At 39.7% G+C, this 22443-nt stretch overlaps 1 protein-coding gene across 1 annotated transcript in view; it reads right to left on the bottom strand.

Moving 5' to 3' along the window:
* The window catches only part of LOC131430731 (diacylglycerol kinase eta), a 311690-nt gene that overhangs the window by 9778 nt on the left and 279469 nt on the right, over positions 1–22443 (bottom strand). The window contains exons 8-14 of the mRNA XM_058595923.1: positions 18742–19011; positions 18550–18675; positions 18268–18488; positions 17361–18199; positions 17145–17288; positions 15343–17077; positions 14841–15274 (exon numbers count right to left, since the gene is read on the bottom strand). Coding sequence (XP_058451906.1) covers positions 14841–15274; positions 15343–17077; positions 17145–17288; positions 17361–18199; positions 18268–18488; positions 18550–18675; positions 18742–19011 — 3769 coding nt within the window. The remainder of the gene's footprint in view (positions 1–14840; positions 15275–15342; positions 17078–17144; positions 17289–17360; positions 18200–18267; positions 18489–18549; positions 18676–18741; positions 19012–22443) is intronic.

Genomic DNA, 22443 nt, shown 5'->3' with positions numbered 1-22443 from the left:
AAAATAAAATCAACAGTATGCGCTTAGTTCACACTGGTTACTTGTAAACAAACCCCTAGAGCCCGGGTCGGCGGTTCAATTCATAGGACACTGGTCTCACAAGCCGGTTGTCGTGTGTTCGAACTCGACCTGGAATGATTCTTAGTGTCAGTACGATCGTAGCACTAGCCATGCAATGATTCTGTACGCTATGAATCGGCTGCGAAGTCTGTTGAAACAGAAAGGCCAAATTCCACGATAGGAATGTAATGCCAGGGCTTTGCTTTTTTTAGATGTGAACTCTATTTTTTCGTATTTATTTTATTTCGAACTTGCTATTTAAGGTAATATACCCAAACTTCCATTTACGAACACTCTCTTCTACGCTACCTCTTTTACGTAACTCTTTTTACGAACCAAATCACAAATAACTACCTCTTTTTACGAACCCCGTTAATTTTATTAGTGTCATCATAAAAAGTTACAACTAATATACTTTGGGAGCATGAACCAATTTGGAAGTTTCTTATGTAACATAATTATTCAAACACTATAATCTGATTCTACATAAGCAATAAATTTAACCGTTGCCATGTTTCTCCTAAAAGTAGTCATTCTCAAGTTAATTGGACAGGATATTAGTCACTTATGCCACTATATCTTCGGAATCAGAAATGTTAGCAGTTTGAACTTCACACTTGATCTATGACTCAATAGTAGCTCTGAAATGAGCCTAAACTTGTAAAAGCCTAAGCCTCAAATGAGCCTAAGCGCGAAAATTGAGCGTTAAGAAAAATTACAGAGTTGTATACAAGATACGACTGATCACAATGACATTAAAAATTAATCAATTCTTAGGATCACTTAATAAATACAAATTTTCAGTAACGGTGGATCCACTTAACTAAGCACTTATTCTGGTCAAAACGCATAGATTGCCAAGAAATTTCTGAGAAAATTGAGTGCAAATTTGCTCATAAATTAGCACATATTTCCTTTTAATTCCGGAACCGGGATCGTTTATTTGTAAACTAAACTAAAGAAAAGACGCTCGTTTCATGTCTAGGATCAATTTTTGTTTCTTTATTATATTTTTCAGTATAGACTGTTGAAAAAGGCTCTTTTCTGTGAACGCGAGACTTCATAAAATCTTTTCTAAAAAATTCCACGTATCATATCGAAGCAAAACCTGTTTTAATCCACCTAGTGGTGTAATGATGCCTTTCTCATGTATAATATCGTGATATACTATTCAAAATTTTTCTGTTTGATTTTTGAAAGAAACCGAGGGATTGTTTGTGCATTAACTATTATAACATACAGAATGAAACAGTGCATTACTCGCTTAGGCCATCCTTAAGGAAACGAAGTGGATTCACTATTATATGCACTTCCGGCACTGGAACCCGAGAACCGATATAATCGATGTCGGTTCGTACGGCCACCATCTAACTAACAAACTCTACTAGTTTTTATTAAAATTGCGTTGTTGCGGCATGAAAAATCTTGGTTTTTTTTAGCTTCCACACCGACGAAAAGTTTAAAGATGAGTGGCTGAAATTTTGAAAATTACCGAAAGACTTTCCTAGAATCGGAAATCATAAATTTTTTAGTATAAGCTCAAATGCGGTATAATTGATATAATTTATTATTGATCTTTCTTTTTCTTCCAATAGTTGCACTTCGCCGAAGTTGATTTATACATGGATGGTAGCGGCCGAGTAAGAAAAATTCCAGGAGCAATTCCACGATATCTGAATGCACCGCAACTGAGACTTTCTAAACCGGTACTTAAATTTGACGATGACTATTGGTATAGTGATCATGAAAAATTGTATGCCAGAAATCGATCGCTCATTCAAATACTGTTGATGAATCGGTATCTATAGATGTAAATAGAAGGTACATTAAGCCTGTCGACAGATGTTTGATTGCGAAAAATGAAAAGATTGAAAAGTACTAGAAACTATACGTGTAGTGAAATACGAAAACTAGTATTTCTATTCCATAGGGAAGTTTCAAAATTTAAATATGAGAACAAAAATATAAAAAGAAATCTAGAGATTGCTATACCTGATTCCATGCTAACGAAACTGCAAAAAACTCTGGGAGAAGATCACTATGCATTGATAACGACTGGAGGCGATCTAATCAAAGCATAATCGAGGGATTACAAACCAGATTTTATTGTGGATACACAGCTTACGAGATAGAGCGAAAAAAGCACAAATTACCTACTAACCGAACCTTGAGGGAAAGATTAAAGACGGTCCCAGAAAGTACGAACGCAACCAAAAACCGCTGCCATTTCGCAATGGTTCAGAATCTGTCAATTTTTATGGCTGCGTCCTGTTGTTTACACTCTTCTCTAGCCACTTCTGCAGTTGTTTATTCGTTTTCATTAGTTTGTTTCGAAATGCGTAGACTTTCAGCAGAACAACGTAAAAAAAATGTGTACAAATGGTGCACAGAACACGGCTTGTGCACAGGACTTTGAGGATAAACCGAAAACGGGTCGAAAAAAAGGTCCTGCTAATTCTCAGTTGGATAAACGTATACTGAAGGCGTTCTAGCAAACGAAAGAGGTTTCAGTTCGAGATGTGTCCAAAAAAGTGGGCACTTCGAAGTCAAATAATCTTCGTGCTAAAGAACGTTTGAATCTTCGAACCTATAAAAAGCAGAAACAACCGAAACGTAGTCCGAAACGAGAAGCATCGATCAGGCCGAGGGTTCGAAAGCTGTACAATGCGATTCTTGCTGGAAATTTAAACTGCATAATCATGGACGACGAAACGTACGTGAAACTCGATTACAAATCCTTGCCGGGACCACAATATTATACGGTGCAAGATGGGCAAGTGTTAAACCAGTCCGAGACATCGATTGAAGTCGAAAAATTTGGTAAGAAAGCTATGGTCTGGCAAGCAATTTGTAGCTGGGGTAAGATTTCGAAACCCTTCAACACCACTGCTTCAACGAACAGAGAAATATACATCAAGGAATGTTTACAAAAACGAAGCCACAAGGATCCTGTTGTCTTCTGGCCAGATCTTGCTTCTTGCCACCACTCGAAATCAACATGAAGAGATTTCTAATCATATTCTTGTATTTATGTTAGTTGGAATCCGCACTCGTTGGAAACAAATTGTTAGATACTTGTACACTGGAGACACTATCCAACACGGATGTTTGAAATCAGTTCTTTTTCAGTTTATTGTCAAAGCTGAAGCAATAGAGTTGTTTGTTCATGGATCCGTCAGGGTCTGTGGAGGTATAAGTGGAGCGTGTATATTCATTACTTAGAATAATTAGTTTAAATTTCCAGGTCATAACAAGCGTTAATGGAATGATCTGGGAGTCAAACATAGTCAGAATAGTGTACATCATTCTAAGTCTTTACAACATCCAACAGATCACTCGCAAGCATTTGAATTTATTCCACACTGCGTGCATGTATTTAAAAGCATAGTGTAGGGATGGATGTCAAACTCTATCATACGATTACTCGTTTTGTACGAGCAGAAATGCAACCTAAAAATGGCTTCTGGATTATTCATTGACAATGTGGATTTCAACAAAGGGTTATCCACAAAATGAAGGTCCCGAATTCTATAAAATACGTAAATCATACAGTCTCTGCTGCTTTACGATTTTTCGCCAATGAAACCGAAAGAACTGATATTTTAACGACCGCTTATTTTGTTGACCGTGTTGCAACGTGGTTTTCTATTATGACATCGAGAACCCCTGCTTTAGCTATGAGTATAACTAACAAAGCATCCTATAATAATTCAATCACAGTACTAGAAAAATTTGGGAGTATGGTTTTTGGTTCTAGAGCCGATGTGAAAGGTTTATGGAAGCCTTGGCAGTCATCCGCCATTATGTCAACCAATTGCTTTTTAAGGATCAGTCATCATTTGTTGCATCAACAAGGATTTCAGTTTGTGTTCGGCGGAACTTAGGCAGAGACAGATTCGTCCATCAGCGCTTCAGGTTAGGGATAGCATCAAGTTACTAACTGTTTCTCAGTACATGAACACAGTAACTAACTCTTCCAACGATTGGGAATCATGTGATTGGTTATTTCAGTTTCCTATCCATCTGTATAATTTAGCCTAACAAGAGAAGGTTCACCAGCTATGCAGCAAAACAAGTTATCCATGGAGTTTGACATTACAAGACGATACCATAGTAGAAGAAAATCGAACTATGCAATCTTCAGAACAGAATATGATATTTTATCTAGCAGGAATGGTATTGCAGCAAATATATGAAGAAGAAAAAGTCTGCCAAATGTGTATCGGCAGTTGCATCAGCAACAATTGTGAGCTGAGTTCTTATTCAACTTTTAGTGCAATGAAAGATTACACTGGAGCGGCATTGATTTATGCATATTACTTTTTGTCTAATTTAGAAATGGTTTATAAGCAAAACATCGAAGAGTTGATGATTTCAAATGATAATTTAGAAGAAAAACTGTTCTCCTTGATGTTAAAGATAACAAGGCCTCATTTTCCTGCTTGTCATCAAATCAGAGAAAAACTTACCAGAAGATACACATTGTTTTGTCTTAGAGTAGGCAGAGAGAAATTTCCTCGTAACAAACGATTTGATAGCAAATCTATGGCAATTTAATAATTCTGAGTAGATTTCGTCTTAAATTTAAATAAACGCTCGATCCCATCAATGGAAGCAGTCATGTCTTTTCATTTTGTCCTATGGTACAAGCAAATTCTACTGTTTATGCTTTACTATATGATTTGGTTATCACCATGAAGACATCATTTGCTTCCGCAATTCTGCGATTTTTGTGTAGGGAAAATTCTAAACCTACTTGTTTTGTGTAATGGGGAAAAAGAACTTATATACTAACTTACTAACTAATACAGAGAGCGAATCGATTCAATTGAAGATTGCATCGATTTTTGTCGGAATTTGCTTATAATATTATGTGACATTACATCTAATGGTTCTATATTTGTGAGTCTGTGTAACTCATTTGTACTAAACCAGGGAGGACGCTTCAAAATCATTTTCAGAATTTTATTCTGAATCCTTTGAAGCGTTTTCTTCCTGGTGGAACAACAACTTGACCAAATTGGTACTGCATAAAGCATGGCAGGTCTGAAAATTTGTTTATAAATTAACAATTTGTTTTTTAGACAGAGCTTAGAATTTCTGTTTATAAGAGGATATAAACATTTAATATATTTATTACACTTTGCCTGGATTCCTTCAATGTGATCCTTGAAAGTGAGTTTTTTGTCATACGTTAAACCTAAGTATTTAGCTTGATCAGACCATGTCAATTCCAAGCCATTCAATTTTAGAATGTGATTATTGTTTGGTTTAAGAAAAGAAGCTCTTGGCTTATGAGGAAAGATAATTAATTGCGTTTTTGCTGCATTTGGTTTAATTTTCCATTTTGACAGATAATCACTGAAAATATTTGAACTTCTTTGTAGGCGACTGCATATCACTCTTAGATTTCTACCTGTGGCTAACAGACTTGTGTCGTCACAGAATAACGATTTCTGAATTGAATTCTCTTTTATATGAGACATCATTCTCAACAAGATATTTTTTTCAAACAGTTTACTGATAGAAGAAAGTAAGCTTGCTCGATAACTTGATGTTTCTGCTGGATTTTTTCACGTTTGAGGATCTGCTGAATTTTTTCACGTCTGAGGAATGACTTTAGCGTTTCTCCATCTTTTTGGAAAGTAAGCTAATGAAAAACACTTGTTGAAAATTTTAACCAAGAGTCTCAAGGCAACATCGGGAAAATTTTTAATAAGAATGTTAAAAATTCCATCATTACCAGGAGCCTTCATGTTTTTGAGTTTCCTAATAATTGATTTAATTTCGTCAATATTCGTCTCAATGATGTTATCGTGTGATAACACTTGGGTTGAAATATGCTCATATTTCAGTGAGACTTCATTTTCAATAGGACTCACAACGTTCAAATTAAAATTGTGTACACTCTCGAACTGCTGAGCAAGTTTTTGAGCTTTTTCGCCATTTGTAAGAAGTATTTGATTTCCTTCCTTGAGAGCAGGAATTGGTTTCTGAGATTTCTTGAGAACCTTATAAAGTTTCCAGAAAGGTTTAGAATATGGTTTAATTTGTTCAACTTCTTTAGCGAAATTTTCATTTCGCGAAAGAGTAAATCTATGTTCAATTTCTTTTTGTAAATCCTTAACTATGTTTTTCATAGCAGGATCACGAGAACGTTGATATTGTCGTCGACGAACATTCTTCAACCGAATGAGCAGTTGAAGATTGTCATCGATGATAGAAGAATTTAATTTAGTTTGAGCTTTGGGAACTGAAAGATTTCTTGCTTCGATAATGTTATGATTCAAATTATCTATTATTTGCAAATTGCCATCCGATTTGAAATGCTTCAAAAAGTGATGAAGTCGAATTCATTCGGATGATCATTTGAAAAAGTTGATCTTATAGGTAGATCATTTTATTTTCCGTTAAATCGATTTCATTTAAAGAAGCGAATGGCATTGACGGAATATTGGTAGGTAGATGTCTACCTGTTACACTAGTGTAACTGCCATTAGAAGAAGATGATTTGGCCGATCTACCTATTAATAAATTGTGTTCGTTAGAAGATGAACTGAAAGGCGTTCATGTGTTTTGATTGAGAAGATGATGACGAGGTCGATCTACCTGTCAATAAATTGTTTTCGTTAGAAGACGAATTTGAAGGCGTACCTGGCTTTTATTTTAAGTTCGAAGAAATAAGTGCCTTAGAAGAATTAGGGGTGGCATTTGTAACGTTTTTTTTTTTATTTTCAGGTATGTTTTGTAAATTTAAGGTCGTTGATTTGACTTGTTGTCTAAGCGAACGAGCGTTTAAATTTTCTTCCCTGACAGGACATTTCAAATAATTGGATTTATGAACTCCATCGCAATTTGAACATGAAAATTTATCAATGGTTTCATTCATTGAACATTCTTTCAAATGCGATTTACCACAATTCAAACACCGTACATCCATATGACAATTTTTGGTTCCATGGCCGAAACCTTAGCAACGACGACATTGCGTTAAGTTTGCAATACGATTATGCCGTTTATAATGTTCCCAATGAATTTTAATGTGGGAAATGAAACGTACTTTTTCTAAAGTAAAGACAATATGAATAAAATTTATGAATTTCTCGGACAAATATCGGATAAGACGTTCGTAATCTTCCAATCCATCAACCAAGACTCGACATTCTCCTCTTCGTCCGATTTGAAATGAGACTTTTACTTGCTTTGAAGTCGGGAATCATCACCGTCACTGGTGGCATAGATTGTTGTTTCTTCCCAGAACGACAAGCGTCCATTTTGGGAATTTTTGAAGAATTTTCTTCTATGTCGCTACAATCGGATTCAGGAAGAATCTCGTAAATATTGTCAGACGGCATAGAATCAACGGAAGGGAAATCCGTCCGTTGTATTTTATTTTTACATTCAGCTTCTATAAGATCGTGAATGTTATTAGAAAAATGTTGGATAACGGATTGTGATTTATTCCGTATTGCATTATTTTTAGCCTTAGGCTTGTTGCCTTTCCGGTTGGACGCAGACATTTTTGAAATGATTGAAATTTGAAATTAAATTAACCAGGCTAAATTAGTCTTCGATTAGACTCCTAGTTTGGAAAAGTCTTGATAAAGACTGATTTTGTGGTAGTCTTGATAAAGACTGATTAGTTCGAAGAATAGTTCTTTGAATAGCTAGCGAAGAATAGTTCTTTGAATAGGCTGATTAATTTCTTAGTCTTGAAAAAGGCTGATTATATTAGAATATCACTCTTTGTATACCCTTGAGAAAGGCTGACTAATTGTTAGTCTTTAAAAGACTGTTAGTGATTCAGGTAGCCTTGAAAAAGACTGAAGCCTCGAATCAATGAAACTCTAGGCAGCCAGAAAAAATTTACAGGAGCCAAGAGCTATACGCGTGCGGTGCGAACGACTGTTCAACACCGACTGATTTCCGAACATTATGATAACTAATGTACTACTTCACACACCCAAGAGAAAAAAAATGAACATAATTCGCTTCTAAATAGTCTTAAGCTGCCATTTTTATTATTATTTGCTTTCTACGAAACAGTCTCAAAATTATCAATTCAAAATAAATGGTTAAGAAAAATAATAATCCTTCTTCGTTTTACAAGTAAAGAATGACGTCATGCTCGTTTGGCTCCAAAATTTGACGGTTCGTTTGGCTCCCTCAAAAAAGTATCCGCCAATCTGTTACTATGAGAGTCTGTAGTCATTGCGTTCAATAGTAAGTAAACCAGCGTGGAAGATTTCCTTTGTGTGTCGTTCGCACCAAGCAAACCGGAATTACCGATAATCACCTATAGATTTGCATTCGACAAAAATTTTGTCCACCAGGGATTAATAAATCGAAAATGTTGTAATATGTGTTATGAAAACAATACTCATACTTCAGTGTGGGTCCACCATTGCAAATTCTGGAAGCAAACCAATGCAAGCTTGCAAAATTCATACACCCATTCAATTACTTAGAGCGATTCTCGAGTTTCGAAAGTGTGAACAATGAGAGTCAGTTTTTTTTTATTCAATATTATAATATAATTTTAAGGCACACTGCTTAAGCTCTAAGATGCCAAGGATATTTACTAATCTTAATTACGACTATATTAAAACTAGAATAGTATCATTATGTAATGCCGGTGAATTGGATATTGCATGAGGGTCTTCCATATGGCGTTTGCAAATATCCATGTTGGCCGCATCCTTCGGTCCGTGTGGGTCCGCGGGAAACACCCCCAGGCTACTAAGGCCTGGCGGGTGGCCCGCATGGTGGTTTTCGACTGGAGCGGTCTTCCCTGGACGATGATGGTGATGTTACGGAAGAGATGAAGAAAAAAAAAGTAAATATTGTGGAAACGGGGTAAAACAGGGGATGTGGGGACAAAATGTCTGAAAACGATAGAGATCTAATTAGTTGCCATCGAGATGGTGAAGAGACAGGGAAGGGGGAACGAAAAAGTTAGTGACAAAAAAAAGATCTTGTTAGTTCCAATGAAGATGGTGGACAGGGACGGGGATCGAGAGAATCGGGCGGATGTTAGTGTCGAACCTGTAGGTGGAGTTTATACTTTCTGAACGAGGATAAACACATTACACTTGTATATCAATGTGTTTAAGGTACTGGTATATGAGAAGCATATATGAACTATCCCGACTCGCCAACACATCCCGAACCGGAACCTCAGGCGGTCTACCTCGGGCCCTAAGGGATTCCAGTAGCTTCGACCTGGCGTCACGATACTCTACGCACGACCACACGACATGCTCGATGTCCTGATAACCGTCGCCACAGGTGCAGAGACCGCTCTCCGCAAGCCCAACACGCCGGAGATGTGCGTTGAAGGTGTAGTGATTTGACATCAGCCGCGACATAACACGAATGAAATCGCGACTCACGTTCATCCCCCTGAACCAAGGTTTCGTCGATACCCTAGGGATAATGGAATGCAGCCATCGTCCCAGTTCGCCATTGCTCCATGAAGTTTGCCAACTTTCGAGAGTTTTCTGACGAGAGATACTGAAAAATTCATTGAAGCAGATAGGTCTTTCATAAATATCACCTTCCAATGCGCCCACTTTAGCCAATGAGTCTGCCTTTTCATTGCCCGGAATGGAACAATGCGAAGGGACCCAGACTAACGATATTAAATAAGACCGTTCAGATAAAGTTCTCAAATGTTCCCGTATTTTCCCCAGGAAATATGGGGGATACTTTCCTGGCTTCATTGCCCGGAGAGCTTCTATTGAGCTTAGACTGTCCGTGACAATGAAATAATGGTCTTTGGGCAAGGTTTCAATGATCCCGAGGGTGTACTGAATAGCAGCTAATTCTGCGACGTAAACTGAAGCCGGATCACTGAGTTTGTAAGAAGCGGTGATGTTTTGATTGAAGATGCCGAAGCCTGTGGACCTGTCGATGTTTGATCCGTCAGTGTAAAACACCTTTTCACAGTTGACTGTTCTAAATTTATTATAGAAAATATTTGGGGCCACTTGAGGGCGCACGTGATCCGGAATTCCATGAATTTCTTCTCTCATGGATGTGTCGAAAAACACAGTAGAATCAGAAGTATCCAAGAAATGAGCACGGTTGGAAACAAACGAAGAAGGATTAATATTCTGAGCCATGTAATCAAAATACAAGGACATAAAACGGGTCTGAGAATTGAGCTCGACAAGCCTTTCGAAGTTTTCAATCACCATCGGATTCAAGATATCGCATCGGATAAGCAATCGATATGAGAGATCCCAGAATCGATTTTTCAACGGTAATACGCCCGCGAGCACTTCGAGACTCATCGTATGAGTCGACTGCATGCAACCTAAGGCAATACGCAAACAACGATACTGAATTCTTTCCAGTTTAATGAAATGGGTGTTCGCGGCGGATCGGAAGCAGAAGCATCCATATTCCATTACGGACAATATCGTTGTTTGGTAAAGCCTGATCAGGTCTCCTGGGTGGGCACCCCACCAAGTTCCGGTTATTGTGCGAAGAAAATTGATTCTCTGCTGGCATTTTTGTTTCAGATACCTAATGTGACATCCCCAGTTGCCTTTGGAATCGAACCAGACCCCGAGATATTTAAATGTGAAGACCTGAGCTATGGTTTCACCCCCTAGTTGAAGCTGTAGTTGTGCTGGTTCTCGCTTCCTTGAAAATACAACCAGCTCAGTTTTCTCCGTAGAGAACTCGATACCCATTTGAAGAGCCCATGTCGACAAGTTGTCGAAAGTATCTTGCAATGGTCCTTGGAGATCGGCAGCTTTGGGTCCTATAATAGACACAACGCTGTCGTCGGCAAGTTGTCTTAGCGTGCAAGATGTGTTGATACATTCATCAATGTTGTTTACGTAAAAGTTGTATAAAAGGGGGCTTAAGCATGAGCCCTGAGGAAGACCCATGTAACTGAATCGTATTGTCGACAAATCACCATGCGCGAAATACATGTATTTCTCGGACAACAGATTATACAAAAAGTTATTCAAAATTGGTGAAAGACCATGCTGATGCAGCTTCTCAGATAGGATGTTTATGGAAACTGAATCAAAAGCCCCCTTGATGTCTAGGAAAACTGACGCCATTTGTTCTTTACGAGCAAATGCCATTTGAATTTCGGTTGAGAGCAACGCAAGACAATCGTTCGTTCCTTTGCCCCTGCGGAAGCCGAATTGTGTATCTGAAAGTAAGCCATTAGTCTCGACCCAATTGTCTAGACGAAACAGAATCATTTTTTCGAACAATTTCCGGATACAGGAAAGCATAGCAATCGGCCGATACGAATTGTGATCGGAGGCTGGTTTCCCTGGTTTTTGAATGGCGATAACTCTTACTTGTCTCCAGTCATGTGGGACAATATTATCCTCAAGAAGCCTATTGAATAAATTCAATAAGCGCCTTTTGGCAGAGTCAGGCAAATTTTTCAACAAGTTGAATTTGATTTTGTCTAACCCCGGAGATTTATTGTTACACGATAAAAGCGCAAGTGAGAACTCGACCATCGAAAAAGGTGTTTCGTTTCTGTTTGATGAAGCGACGCGCATGATTGTCTGTTCCGGAACCGAGTCAGGACATACTTTTTTAGCGAAATCGAATATCCAGCGGTTAGAATATTCCTCGCTTTCGTTTGTGGTGTTTTTGTTGCGCATTCGTCGGGCTGTGTTCCAAAGAGTGCTCATTGATGTTTCTCTCGATAATCCGTCTACGAATCGACGCCAATAACCGCTTTTCTTCGCTTTAATCAAGCTTTTCATTTTAGCGTCTAATGCCGCGTAGTTTCTGAAATTATCAGGTGTTCCGTTTTTCCTAAACTCGATAAATGATGAAGTTCTCTCCGCGTTTAATTCCGAGCACTCTTTGTCCCACCACGGGTTGGGAGGACGGATGTTAGTTTTCGCGCCGGGTACACGTTTCGTCTGAGCTTGAATCGCGGTGTCGAGAATCAAGCCAGCCAAAAACGTGTACTCTTCCTCCGGAGGAAGTTCTTGTGTTGTTTCTAGTTTCTCAGATATCGAATTTGTGTAGCATTTCCAATCAATATTTCGTGTGAGGTCATACGAAACATTGATTGTCTCCGATGGTCTTAATCCATAGGCGATTGAAATCACGATAGGCAGATGATCGCTACCGTGGGGATCAGGGATCACCTTCCACGTGCAGTCCAACCGTAGCGATGTCGAGCAAAGGGATAAATCCAGCGCACTTGGTCTTGCTGGTGGTGCAGGAATTCGTGTCATTTCTCCCGTATTCAAGATTGTCATATTGAAGTTGTCGCAGATATCAAGGATCATAGCTGATCTGTTATCGTCGTGAAGACAACCCCATCCCGTACCATGAGAGTTAAAGTCTCCTAAAACCAACTTCGGTGCGGGAAGGAGCTCAATGATATCACTGAGCCGCTGATGCCCAACCGAGGCTCTTGGTGGAATATATATGGAAGCAATGCAAAGGTCCTTGCCTTTGATTGTAACATGACATGCGACAACTTCAATACCTGGTATCGATGGGAGGTTAATGCGATAGAAAGAATAGCACTTTTTGATCCCTAAAAGTACTCCTCCATAGGGATCATCTCGATCCAGACGAATAATGTTAAAATCGTGGAAGTTTAAGGGTATTTCAGAAGTTAGCCAAGTTTCGCACAATGCAAATGCGTCACATTTCAGATTATTTACTAGAAATTTGAAAGGATCTATTTTTGGGATGATACTTCTACAATTCCACTGTATAACAGTGATTGTATCCGTGACCTCGGTGGGTGTCTTAGCCATCGAAGGATACGATCGCTGAAAGAAGGGGCCATTTTGCAGTCAACTGCTTCAAGAATGTTTTAACTGTAGGAATAAAAGCCATTATCAGGCTTTTAAGAGGTTCAGAAATATTGAAAGTAGACATGATCCAGTCCACAATATCAGAGAATTTAACAAACCCAGTATTTGATAAATTCTCTGACTGATCTTTAGGGACTTTCGGGGGTTTTGAAGTCCCAGGAAGTGATGGAAATTCTTGCTCGGAATTTAATTTTCCAAGGCCTGGAGCTTTTTTATCTGGTTTTTTGCCATCACTACCAGTTGTTGTAATTTTTCGAGACCCATCAGAGGACATCTTCGAACCCTTACTAGGGAGCTTTTGAGAGGATTTATTTCTTCTCTTTCTAATTGATGAGCTATGAGGGACAGCCGAAGATGTACCTTCGAGGGGGTCATCATATTCGCTCTCGTCAGTTGACAAGTAAGCGTAAGGATTTTCGGTAGGTGGCGTAGCACATTTCAACATTTCCGCAAATGAGCGTTTGGAATGTTGTTTGAGTGAACGCTTCATTTTATCCTTACGCAATTTATACACGGGACAATCAGAGAGGTCATGCGGCCCCTCCTTACAGTAGAGACACTTTTCATTGTCTCCACTGCAGGAGTTATCCGCATGACTCCCTCCACACTTTATACACCGGGATTTATTGCAACAATGGGATGCTGTATGTCCCAATTGTTTGCAATTGGTGCAGTTCATGACCCGCGGTACATAAAGACGAACAGGTAAACGAACTCGGTCCAGGAGGACGTAATTAGGCAAAGCCGAGCCAGCGAAAGTCACCCGATACGAGTCTGATGGGATATAGGACTTAGTCCCATCCTCAGCGGTCGATACTGAACGCAATTGCTTGCAGTCCAGTATCTTAACGTTCTTGAGTAGGGGGTTTTTAAAACCGCCTGCCCCATGCTTAAGAACGTCCTCGCAAGTCAGACTCGGATCGGTGATCACGCCGTCTATCTCGACTTCGCGAGCTGGTACGTATACGCGATACTCCCGCGTGAAATTCTCACTTTGAACGATCTCATTAGCCTGTTTTGCACTGGCTAACAAGACCCTAAGCTTGTCCGGGCGTACTTTTTCAATTTTTTGTACAGTATTGTATCGCGAGGACAGGTCATTAGAAAGTTTTAGAAGGTTCAATTTTTTACCATTCGCTTTGGTCCGGATGTAAACCGCATACGGTCCGGCCGAGAGTGCAAGCCCATCGGGATAGCTTCTAATGCGCAATTTATTGCCATCTGATCATCAAGGGGAAGGTCAGGCAATTTGATATCGCCTGTCATGTCACGGACTTGTGTCCGTGCGGTCAGATTCGGGGTGCAATTGAAGTGGTATTAAACAACAGAGAAAATAAAGTTTTACTTAGCTTAAGCTCCAAAACGGTGAACGGCTGCCAATACCCAGTCCGAGGCAATGGGTAAATATTCCTTCCAGTAGAGTGCAAAAAACCTCTTTCAGGAAAAAGCACTTTTTTTTTGTCTCTCACTACACTGTCCAATGAAACGTTTCTCTTTTTATCACTATATATATTTATCACTGTTTCTAATGTACAACGATATATACGCAGCGCCCAGCGCTGGCGCTGGCTAACGGTACCGCACGCAGTGCTGCTTCACACAAGCTCACAGTCGGCCTTGAGAACGGATTAATTCGAATTATCACTGATGCAAACAATAGAATACGGAATGACCTTGATAACGGAATAAAACAATTCACCACGCGATTGGAGAAAGCCGAATTTACGTCCGATCGATCCGATAGTCACGGCACGAATGATGAGAGTCAGTTTGATTCGTATTCACGTAATTTAGTTATATCTCCGACAGTATCTACCCGCCTTTTGCACTATACTAAACATTCATTCTGTGAATTTTTGTGGAACATCAAACAAAAGAAACTAACGTCCAATTTTCCAACAGAAAATTTAAGCTCTATGCAAACTTTTCAAAATATATCATACATATACTAACCAGTTCCGTCAGCTGCCGCCTGAGATGGGGTCCATCGATGATTTTTCCGCCCGGATGAATGGACTCTAGTGCATCGGCCGTTTTGGATGCAACAGCATACAAATCCGGTTGCAGTGAGGGATGTGATATGATTAGAAACTTAACCCACTTCACCAGCGTAGCGACACATTCGATAAAGTTCAGCAACAAGTAGCTCTCCCGTTCGGAGAATATGTCATCTGATGGAGCCACCAGAGTTTCCGATGTCGTCGAAGGATTGTCTCGCGCAATCGAGATACTTTGTGCTCGTTGCTTCACCTGCCAGGATCGAAGAGACACTTCCAGGTTCCGGTTGCGACAAAGCATCTGGGCACGATTTTTGTGGATGATCCGTATCATTCCCGGCGGCTGCAGCCATGCTTCGCCGTCCACTTGGATCGGAACGCATTCTTCTCCTGAAAGAAAAGTATTAGAGAAAACCACGTACTGAATAGTTTCAAGGAATTTGATTTCCGATTCTTACCGAGAATATTAATTTGCACGCTTTGACACTGAGCGATGCGGTGATGCTGAATGTTGATCAATCGCGAGGCGGCCATTTGCACCGATCCGAATACGGCCACCACTTCTAAGATTCGATCGTCGAAGCTCTGGGCCAAAAAGAGGTCGTCCTCTTTTTTGCTACCCCAGAAATTTGTACCGCCCATAAAGCTTGGAATGTTTAAAATTACGATACCCTGAAGCGATGGCAACGGAATCCGTTGACCATCGCACTCCAGTTGAACCTTCTGTTCCAGATTTTTATAGGTTTTCTGGAGCAACTGCTTGGAACCGAGTACTCCATACCACATGTAATTCTTCGCACGGGATCTACATTTTTCCGGATGTTCCTCTCGCTTTATATGAAAGTCTAAGGAAATTTTCGCGTCTATGCCGATCCCAAAGTAATTGTTCATCACCGCTTTCTCCTGATAGCCTTCCATCAGCGTTTCATCTGGATCCATCAAGGGACTAACCGCTGCGCACAGAGTGTCTGCATTCGCCAATAAACACTTCGAAATGAATCCACTGTTGACATTCGGCCACGACGGTAGAGTAACCAACGGATTAATAATCGGCAACTTTTTAACCTTTTCTTCTTTGTCATCCTTTTTCTTGTCTTCCTTTTCCTTACTTTCGGCATCTCGCTCAAAATTAAACAGACCCAGATTAGAACTAAAGATGTTGCTTTTGGAGCTTCTAAGTACTTCCGGTTTGAACAGCAGACTACCGCTGCTAATACGCCGGGTGGCCGCTGGCGAACAATTCAGGAAGCGAATGTGCTCCGAGTCTAGGCCCAGTAAATTCGGATTGTTACCCGAATGCCGCCGGTTGATGTCAACATCGCGTGGAGCCAGTGTGTTCGGCATGTGACTCGAGTGGCGTCGAATCTCCGGAACTCGCAGCGACCGCAACTCATCACTCATCGCCGGCGATGGTGGCTCTACGACCACGTTGATTGTCGGTATTCCTGGTATTTCTTTCGGTGATTCTTTGGAGGCTTCTCTATCTTTACCTTCATCGTCATCGGAACGGCCTCCGACCGCTCCATCCGATTCCGGATCCTCGTCGGAGGGATCGGGTCTGGCTTCGTCATCGGACAAGCTGTCATCATCACCCGGGGTTCCAGTTGAGCTTAGTTTCCGGTATTGGATCTTCGATGTTCGGACGGTGTCCGTATCCGAACCGGACACATCCGATGGTGATCCGTGCGGTTGAAGAAAGTTCGATTCCTGAACTTTTCTGTTCGTGAACACATTTTCCGGCACGCTAAACGCTCTACCACTCGGAACTCTTACGGGTTGGCCACGACCAGCCGGTCTTTTGAAACTCTTCCGAGCAATGTCGTTCCCTTCGACGAACTTGGCCAAGCTACAATATCTGGGTTCCCGGAATTTCTGGTCATCGCTTCTGTTATCGATGTCAAATACACGATTTTCGAATCCAAACTGATCGTACTCGTTGACGTCTAATCGTTGCTGCTGTTGTTGTTGCTGTTGCTGTTGCTGCTGTTTGTTCTTAAAGCTGCGTCGCTTTGTATGGTCCAGCGTGCACAACGTTGTCGTGTCCTCGGTTATTGTGTTGTCCATCAGGGCACCCAGCAAATCTTGTCCCAACACTGAACTGATGTCGTCCATCAGACTTTCGCCGTGTAGTGCTTCGGTGGTGTCACTCGTTTCCGGAGAGTCTATATGGCTAATCCGGTCTGAATCTAAATCCTGTGGGAAGCATGGTTCGGGTTAGGGATTTTGATCTTAGAAGAGAAATTGAACGGCCGTGACGTACCTGTATCAAGTCGGCTATGTGCAGTTGAGAATTGTTCTCTGATTGTCTATCCAAAATTTCCGAAGTGACACTACATTCTTCGTTGCTTATGGCTGACAGAACATCGCTGGCTTCACCGGGTATTTCGTCGGATGAGGAACGTTCCTGCAAAGGAAAGGAGTCATTAGATTTTCTAGGAACTCTCTACGCCTCTGGAACGCTGGAAACAGAACTTACCGGCATATCCGTATCTATGATGGTCATGTTATCACTGAAGTACGCATTCTCTGGGGGCTTCTCCATGCTCGGGAAATTGATATTGGGTACTTGTAGCGTGTTGGACGCCTTCGATGTGGATTCATTGCTCTGTACGGAGGTTCGACCTAGATTAGTGTTTGGTAGTTGTTGTTGTTGTTGCTGCAGCAACTGCTGTTGTTGTTGCAGTTGATTGTTGCGGTACAAATTTCGTTCATACACCTCAATCGGCTGAAATTGAAGGTAGGCGGAATCACATTTCTGTTGCTGTTGCAGCTGCTGCTGCTGATGCTGATGTTGCTCGAACGATTTCTTGAATGGCTTGAATCCAAGCCGTTCGAGAGCACTGTTCGCATCCAGATCGAACTTCACGGTTTTGGTATCGGACTCGAAGGAAAAGTCGTACGGGGCGGTCGTTGATTGCGAGTCCGAGGTGGTCGTTGTGGTAGATCTCTGATTCAGTGTATCATCTTTGTCATCCTTGTTTTGATTGTCGACGTTTTCTTCAATGTTGGAAATGTGTCCTACTGTGACGTTGAATTCCTCATTCTTATCCGCGTGAACGCTGTTCTCTTCCAGCTCCTCGATGCTGGAGATCCTGTAGTTTTCCGGAACCGCTGAACTCCGACGGCTGCCACCATCGGCAAACTGTTTCGGCACCGGAAGACTGACACTGCTAAGGAAGTGTTCGTCCATCGAGTCCCGTCGCAGGTCCGGCAAGGGTGATATGCATGTCAGGCGGGATGTGGACACCGATGGCGAAATCGTCGGCATTGGATGGTGAGCAGATGCCGTGTTTGGTGAACTGCCGGGTGAAGGTTCTAAGAAGATCCGAATGGAATAAATGTCATTAAATGTAGTTTCAAACAAATTCATCCCGCGAACTCACCTCCTCTTATATTCACTGGAATCGAGTGCCGTTTCGGGGGAATGTACATTGCACTAGTTTCGCTGTACTTCAACACATCGTGTATTGCTCGCTTCAGACTGTTGGCGCGACATAAAAGTGCTTCCTTCTCCGAACGTTGATCTAGTCTACTTGTGCGTTCTTTGGAATTCAGCTTGTCTTTCTCATTTTTTTCTATCGTTTTTTTATGCGAAGAGAATTCGCTGGAAGAAGAAGCAAAAAATTCATGCTTGTTCGTAGCTCAATTATAAACATTATACTCACGTATCTATTGGTCTTTCAGAGGCACTTTTTTGAGCAATTTCTTTCAATGTTCGAAATAATTCGTCGTCACCATGAAGACCAGCTTCTTCTTCCTTCAGAGTATCTAATAACATACCTAATTTTTGTCTGAAATTGATTGCAACCAATCTGATGTATCCCAACCCTATTCGTTAACTTGACCATTGAACTTACCTTAAAATATCACATCTGATGCTTAATTGCTCTTCGTCGGAGCTGTTCTCTCTTACCCTAACGATAAAGTCGTTGACCGACGTGCACAGATCCCGTGTCGCCTGGACCATCGCCTGCGTGTCATCGTTGGATACAATCGCCTGCAGAAGGCCGAGTACATCGTCTTCGTACTGGAACAGAACTGGATCCGGATGGTGCGAAATTGACATCTTGGGGGTGCGCGTTGGAGCCACAATACCGATGTCCCGCTCGAACACCATGACGCTCCATCTGAAAGAGGAAAAGATGGGCGGGTAATATTAGGATTACAATCGGATTCTAGTGAATATTATTAGAACTGGTTATTGAAATGTTATGACACCAATCAGTCTTAATCGATGTTCCTAATGCATGTTCTGCAAGTCGATGATTCGTAAGCACGTGACACCAACTGGGGTGCGAGTAACCTTAGTGAAGATCGAGTAACCAACCGCGGTGGGTACGCTACGATCGTGCACAGTTCGAAAAAAGCTTGTGATTTTTCATCTTATAAGATGCACATAAACCCGATAACTACAATGCGGCTTGAACCGAGTAACATTAGATCACAAAGCACGCCGCTAATCAACTAAACCACAAAAGCACATATTTGCTTTATGAATAACTAGCTGAATTACCCGGCGTTTCTCAGAAATGTTTCGTGAAGGGAAGGCCGAAAAAAATTCTCGAAATTGTCCTGCTCAGTGAAATACTCTTGTAGTGAAACATAACTTAGACGGAAACCCGATCGAACAATACTCCGTTCATGTTCAGACTGCGAATGATCAGTGTCCCATCTCAGATATCACAATAATCATAATTTTCATGGTATTCTCGACAAATTGGGTCAGTTTTATATTTGAACCCTTTTGTTAGGAACATTTAAAACACCTTTCTCTCTATAAATACCTTCTTAGTAACCTCCGAGTTTCATATCTATATGTGCTTGTAACGTACTTGCGTACTTCCTCGTCAAAATCGATCTACAATACCTTTGGCTTCCATCATTTGCTACTCCCTCCTCTTTATAAAAATTTTATGACATCATGAATTGTTCAAAATTTTCCATCTGATAATGATTATTTTATAACGAAAGGTTGTTTACCATCATAACTACATTCGTACTATAGAATGACGTTTTTATATAATATATTTTACCAAGGTTTTAAACATTTTGGTCGGTCATCGGAGAGGAAAACCTATACAATAATGATTCAATTAATACACGGAAAGACCGAAATCAGCATTTTGGCGAAAAAATTAGTTGATTTTCTGATTTTAGTTGGTTATTTTTTGAGACAACTAAAAAAATCTTACTTTAGGTAATTTAGATTTTTTAATAATAATAATAAAATATTTGTTGAAATGGCTATTTTTTTAGTTGAATACACCAATTAAACGTGCTGTCATTTCTTAGCTCAGGCACGCTTCATACCCAAGTAACAATTTTTGTTACGCTAGCTTGTTTATGACTAGTTTGCAACCAGATATTTGAGTGATTGTTACTAACATCTAACCACTTGCATGACTCAAAAAGCGCGGTTTCTAATAGTTGTTAAGTAAGCTAAAAATAAGTTGTCGTTACGTTGTAATGCCATACTGAAATAACTTATCTTTTCATAACTTGAAAATAACTTGTTTCCATGTAAACTAGTTGAAACTTAGTCACCATCGACATTATAAACATTGAATGAATCCAGAATACTTTTCTATCATCAATAAAAAAGCAGAAGAGTACTTTAAATCACAAACTTGATACAAGGTACAAATTTCACAACGATTTTGAAACTGTCGAGCGGAATTCAATTTTACTTAACTGTGTTTTATGCGCCTTCAATCAAAATCTGTTTATAAAGATATAAAAAATAAACAACAAAATAACGCTATGTTCAGAATGCTCAAAATTATTCCAAGTAGAGTGATTTTTCATCATTTTAAATTCATATATCATGAGAATTATAGAATTATCACAATCGATGTTCAATCCCTATATTATTTTTTCGTGTTTATGAGAGTACATAGAACAAAAATGACTATTCTGCCTTTCACAATTTTCGGCAAAAAGTAGTTTGGAAAAAAGTAATATCCTGGTTTTATTTATGTTTCATACACTTCTTGAGACTCCATATTGTGTTCGCCATATTCAAGCCAACAAAGGTTGTTTTGTTTGCATTTTCGTTATCATAACGTTGGGAAAACCTACCGATAACTATCTGAATCAATGAAGAAATTATATGTTATAATCTCATAATATCTAAGTTATTACTACATCAATTCACATAGTAACGATTTACATACACGCTTACGTATTTATAATGGTTTCGCAACCTTTTTTCAACTAGTAGCTAAAACCAAAACTGTGATTAAAGATATGTTAGAATCAAGTGACGATAACTTACAAATGATAGCTAGTTCAATGTTTATGTTATAAAGAAACACTGCCGTCACCTTGTTTTAACCAGCATAACATAAACACATGTTCGTGTTCTTGTTGCAACATAGTTGGGCTAAGTGGTATCAGAACTAGTTACGGGTTGCAATATTGGAGTCAAATAAACTTATTTTCAACTAGTAGCTAGAAATAAAGTTGTGATTAAAGATATGTTTGGATTAAGTTACGATAGCTTATAATTTATAATTAATTCAATATGACAAAATGATGTGGTGATTTGAAACCTAAATAACTATTTCGTAACTGGTTATGTTATGAAGAAACATGACTGTCACCTTGTTTTAACCAGTATAACATAAAAAACATATTCGTGCTCTTGTTGCAACATAGTTTGGACTTAGTCGCATCAGAACTAGTTGCGGATTGCTACTTGGGTATCCATTCAACTAATTTTTTAGTTGAATTAGAGAAATAAAACGTTGTTTTCAACCAACATAAATGGTTGAATTGATTTCTGCAATTTGCAGCTATATGGCGCTCTGTCACCGAAAAAACGTTAACACCGTAATGACTACTAGCCACTAGATGGCACACGACTACCGAAAAAAATTTCAGTCACGATTATCTTTTCTATATTGGCAGGTATAAATACGATGTTGTATTGGAGAAAAAGACATAAGCGAAACAAACATCTTTTTGAAAAATTTTCTTCTCAATTACTGTTTTCTTCATTCGACTTCGCGAAATCGACTCTTCCACTGAAAACTTAGAGCACTCGGTACAAGTAGTACACCGGACAGCGTAGCCCAGAAGGTTGGAAGATACAAAAAACATCATTTGACATATACAATTAGAGTGCAATATTCGAAACTCACTTCACTGTTCCCCGTAAAAACATTATTACGCACAATCGCTTTAAATGCGCACAAATTCTGAATAACTACACTTTCCACTAACAGTTTACGTCATTTTTACATATCGGTTTAGAAATTTATATATGCACGGAGAACCCGCATATCACAAAATTACAATATTGCAATTGTTGTTTCACGCCCTGGTTGTTTCAACTAAAATGTTGTTGATTTAACTAACATATCTATTGATTTTGTCATAACCATTCAGGTAACCGAAATTGTTGTATTCAAATGCTGTAAGTGAAAGTATGCAGAAGAATATAACAGTTAATTGTTGTTTTTCCATGTGTTAAATAGATATTCCTACAGTATAAATGTTTTAATTTCATCTGAGAGTAATGTATTCTAGGACAGTTCATGTCAATGTTATTAAAACCG

Source organism: Malaya genurostris, chromosome 2 (genome assembly GCF_030247185.1).
Source record: "Malaya genurostris strain Urasoe2022 chromosome 2, Malgen_1.1, whole genome shotgun sequence".
Classification (NCBI taxonomy): Eukaryota; Metazoa; Arthropoda; class Insecta; order Diptera; family Culicidae; genus Malaya; species Malaya genurostris.
Note: the sequence above shows the minus strand (reverse complement) of the source record. Positions and strands in the feature narration are given on the sequence as shown.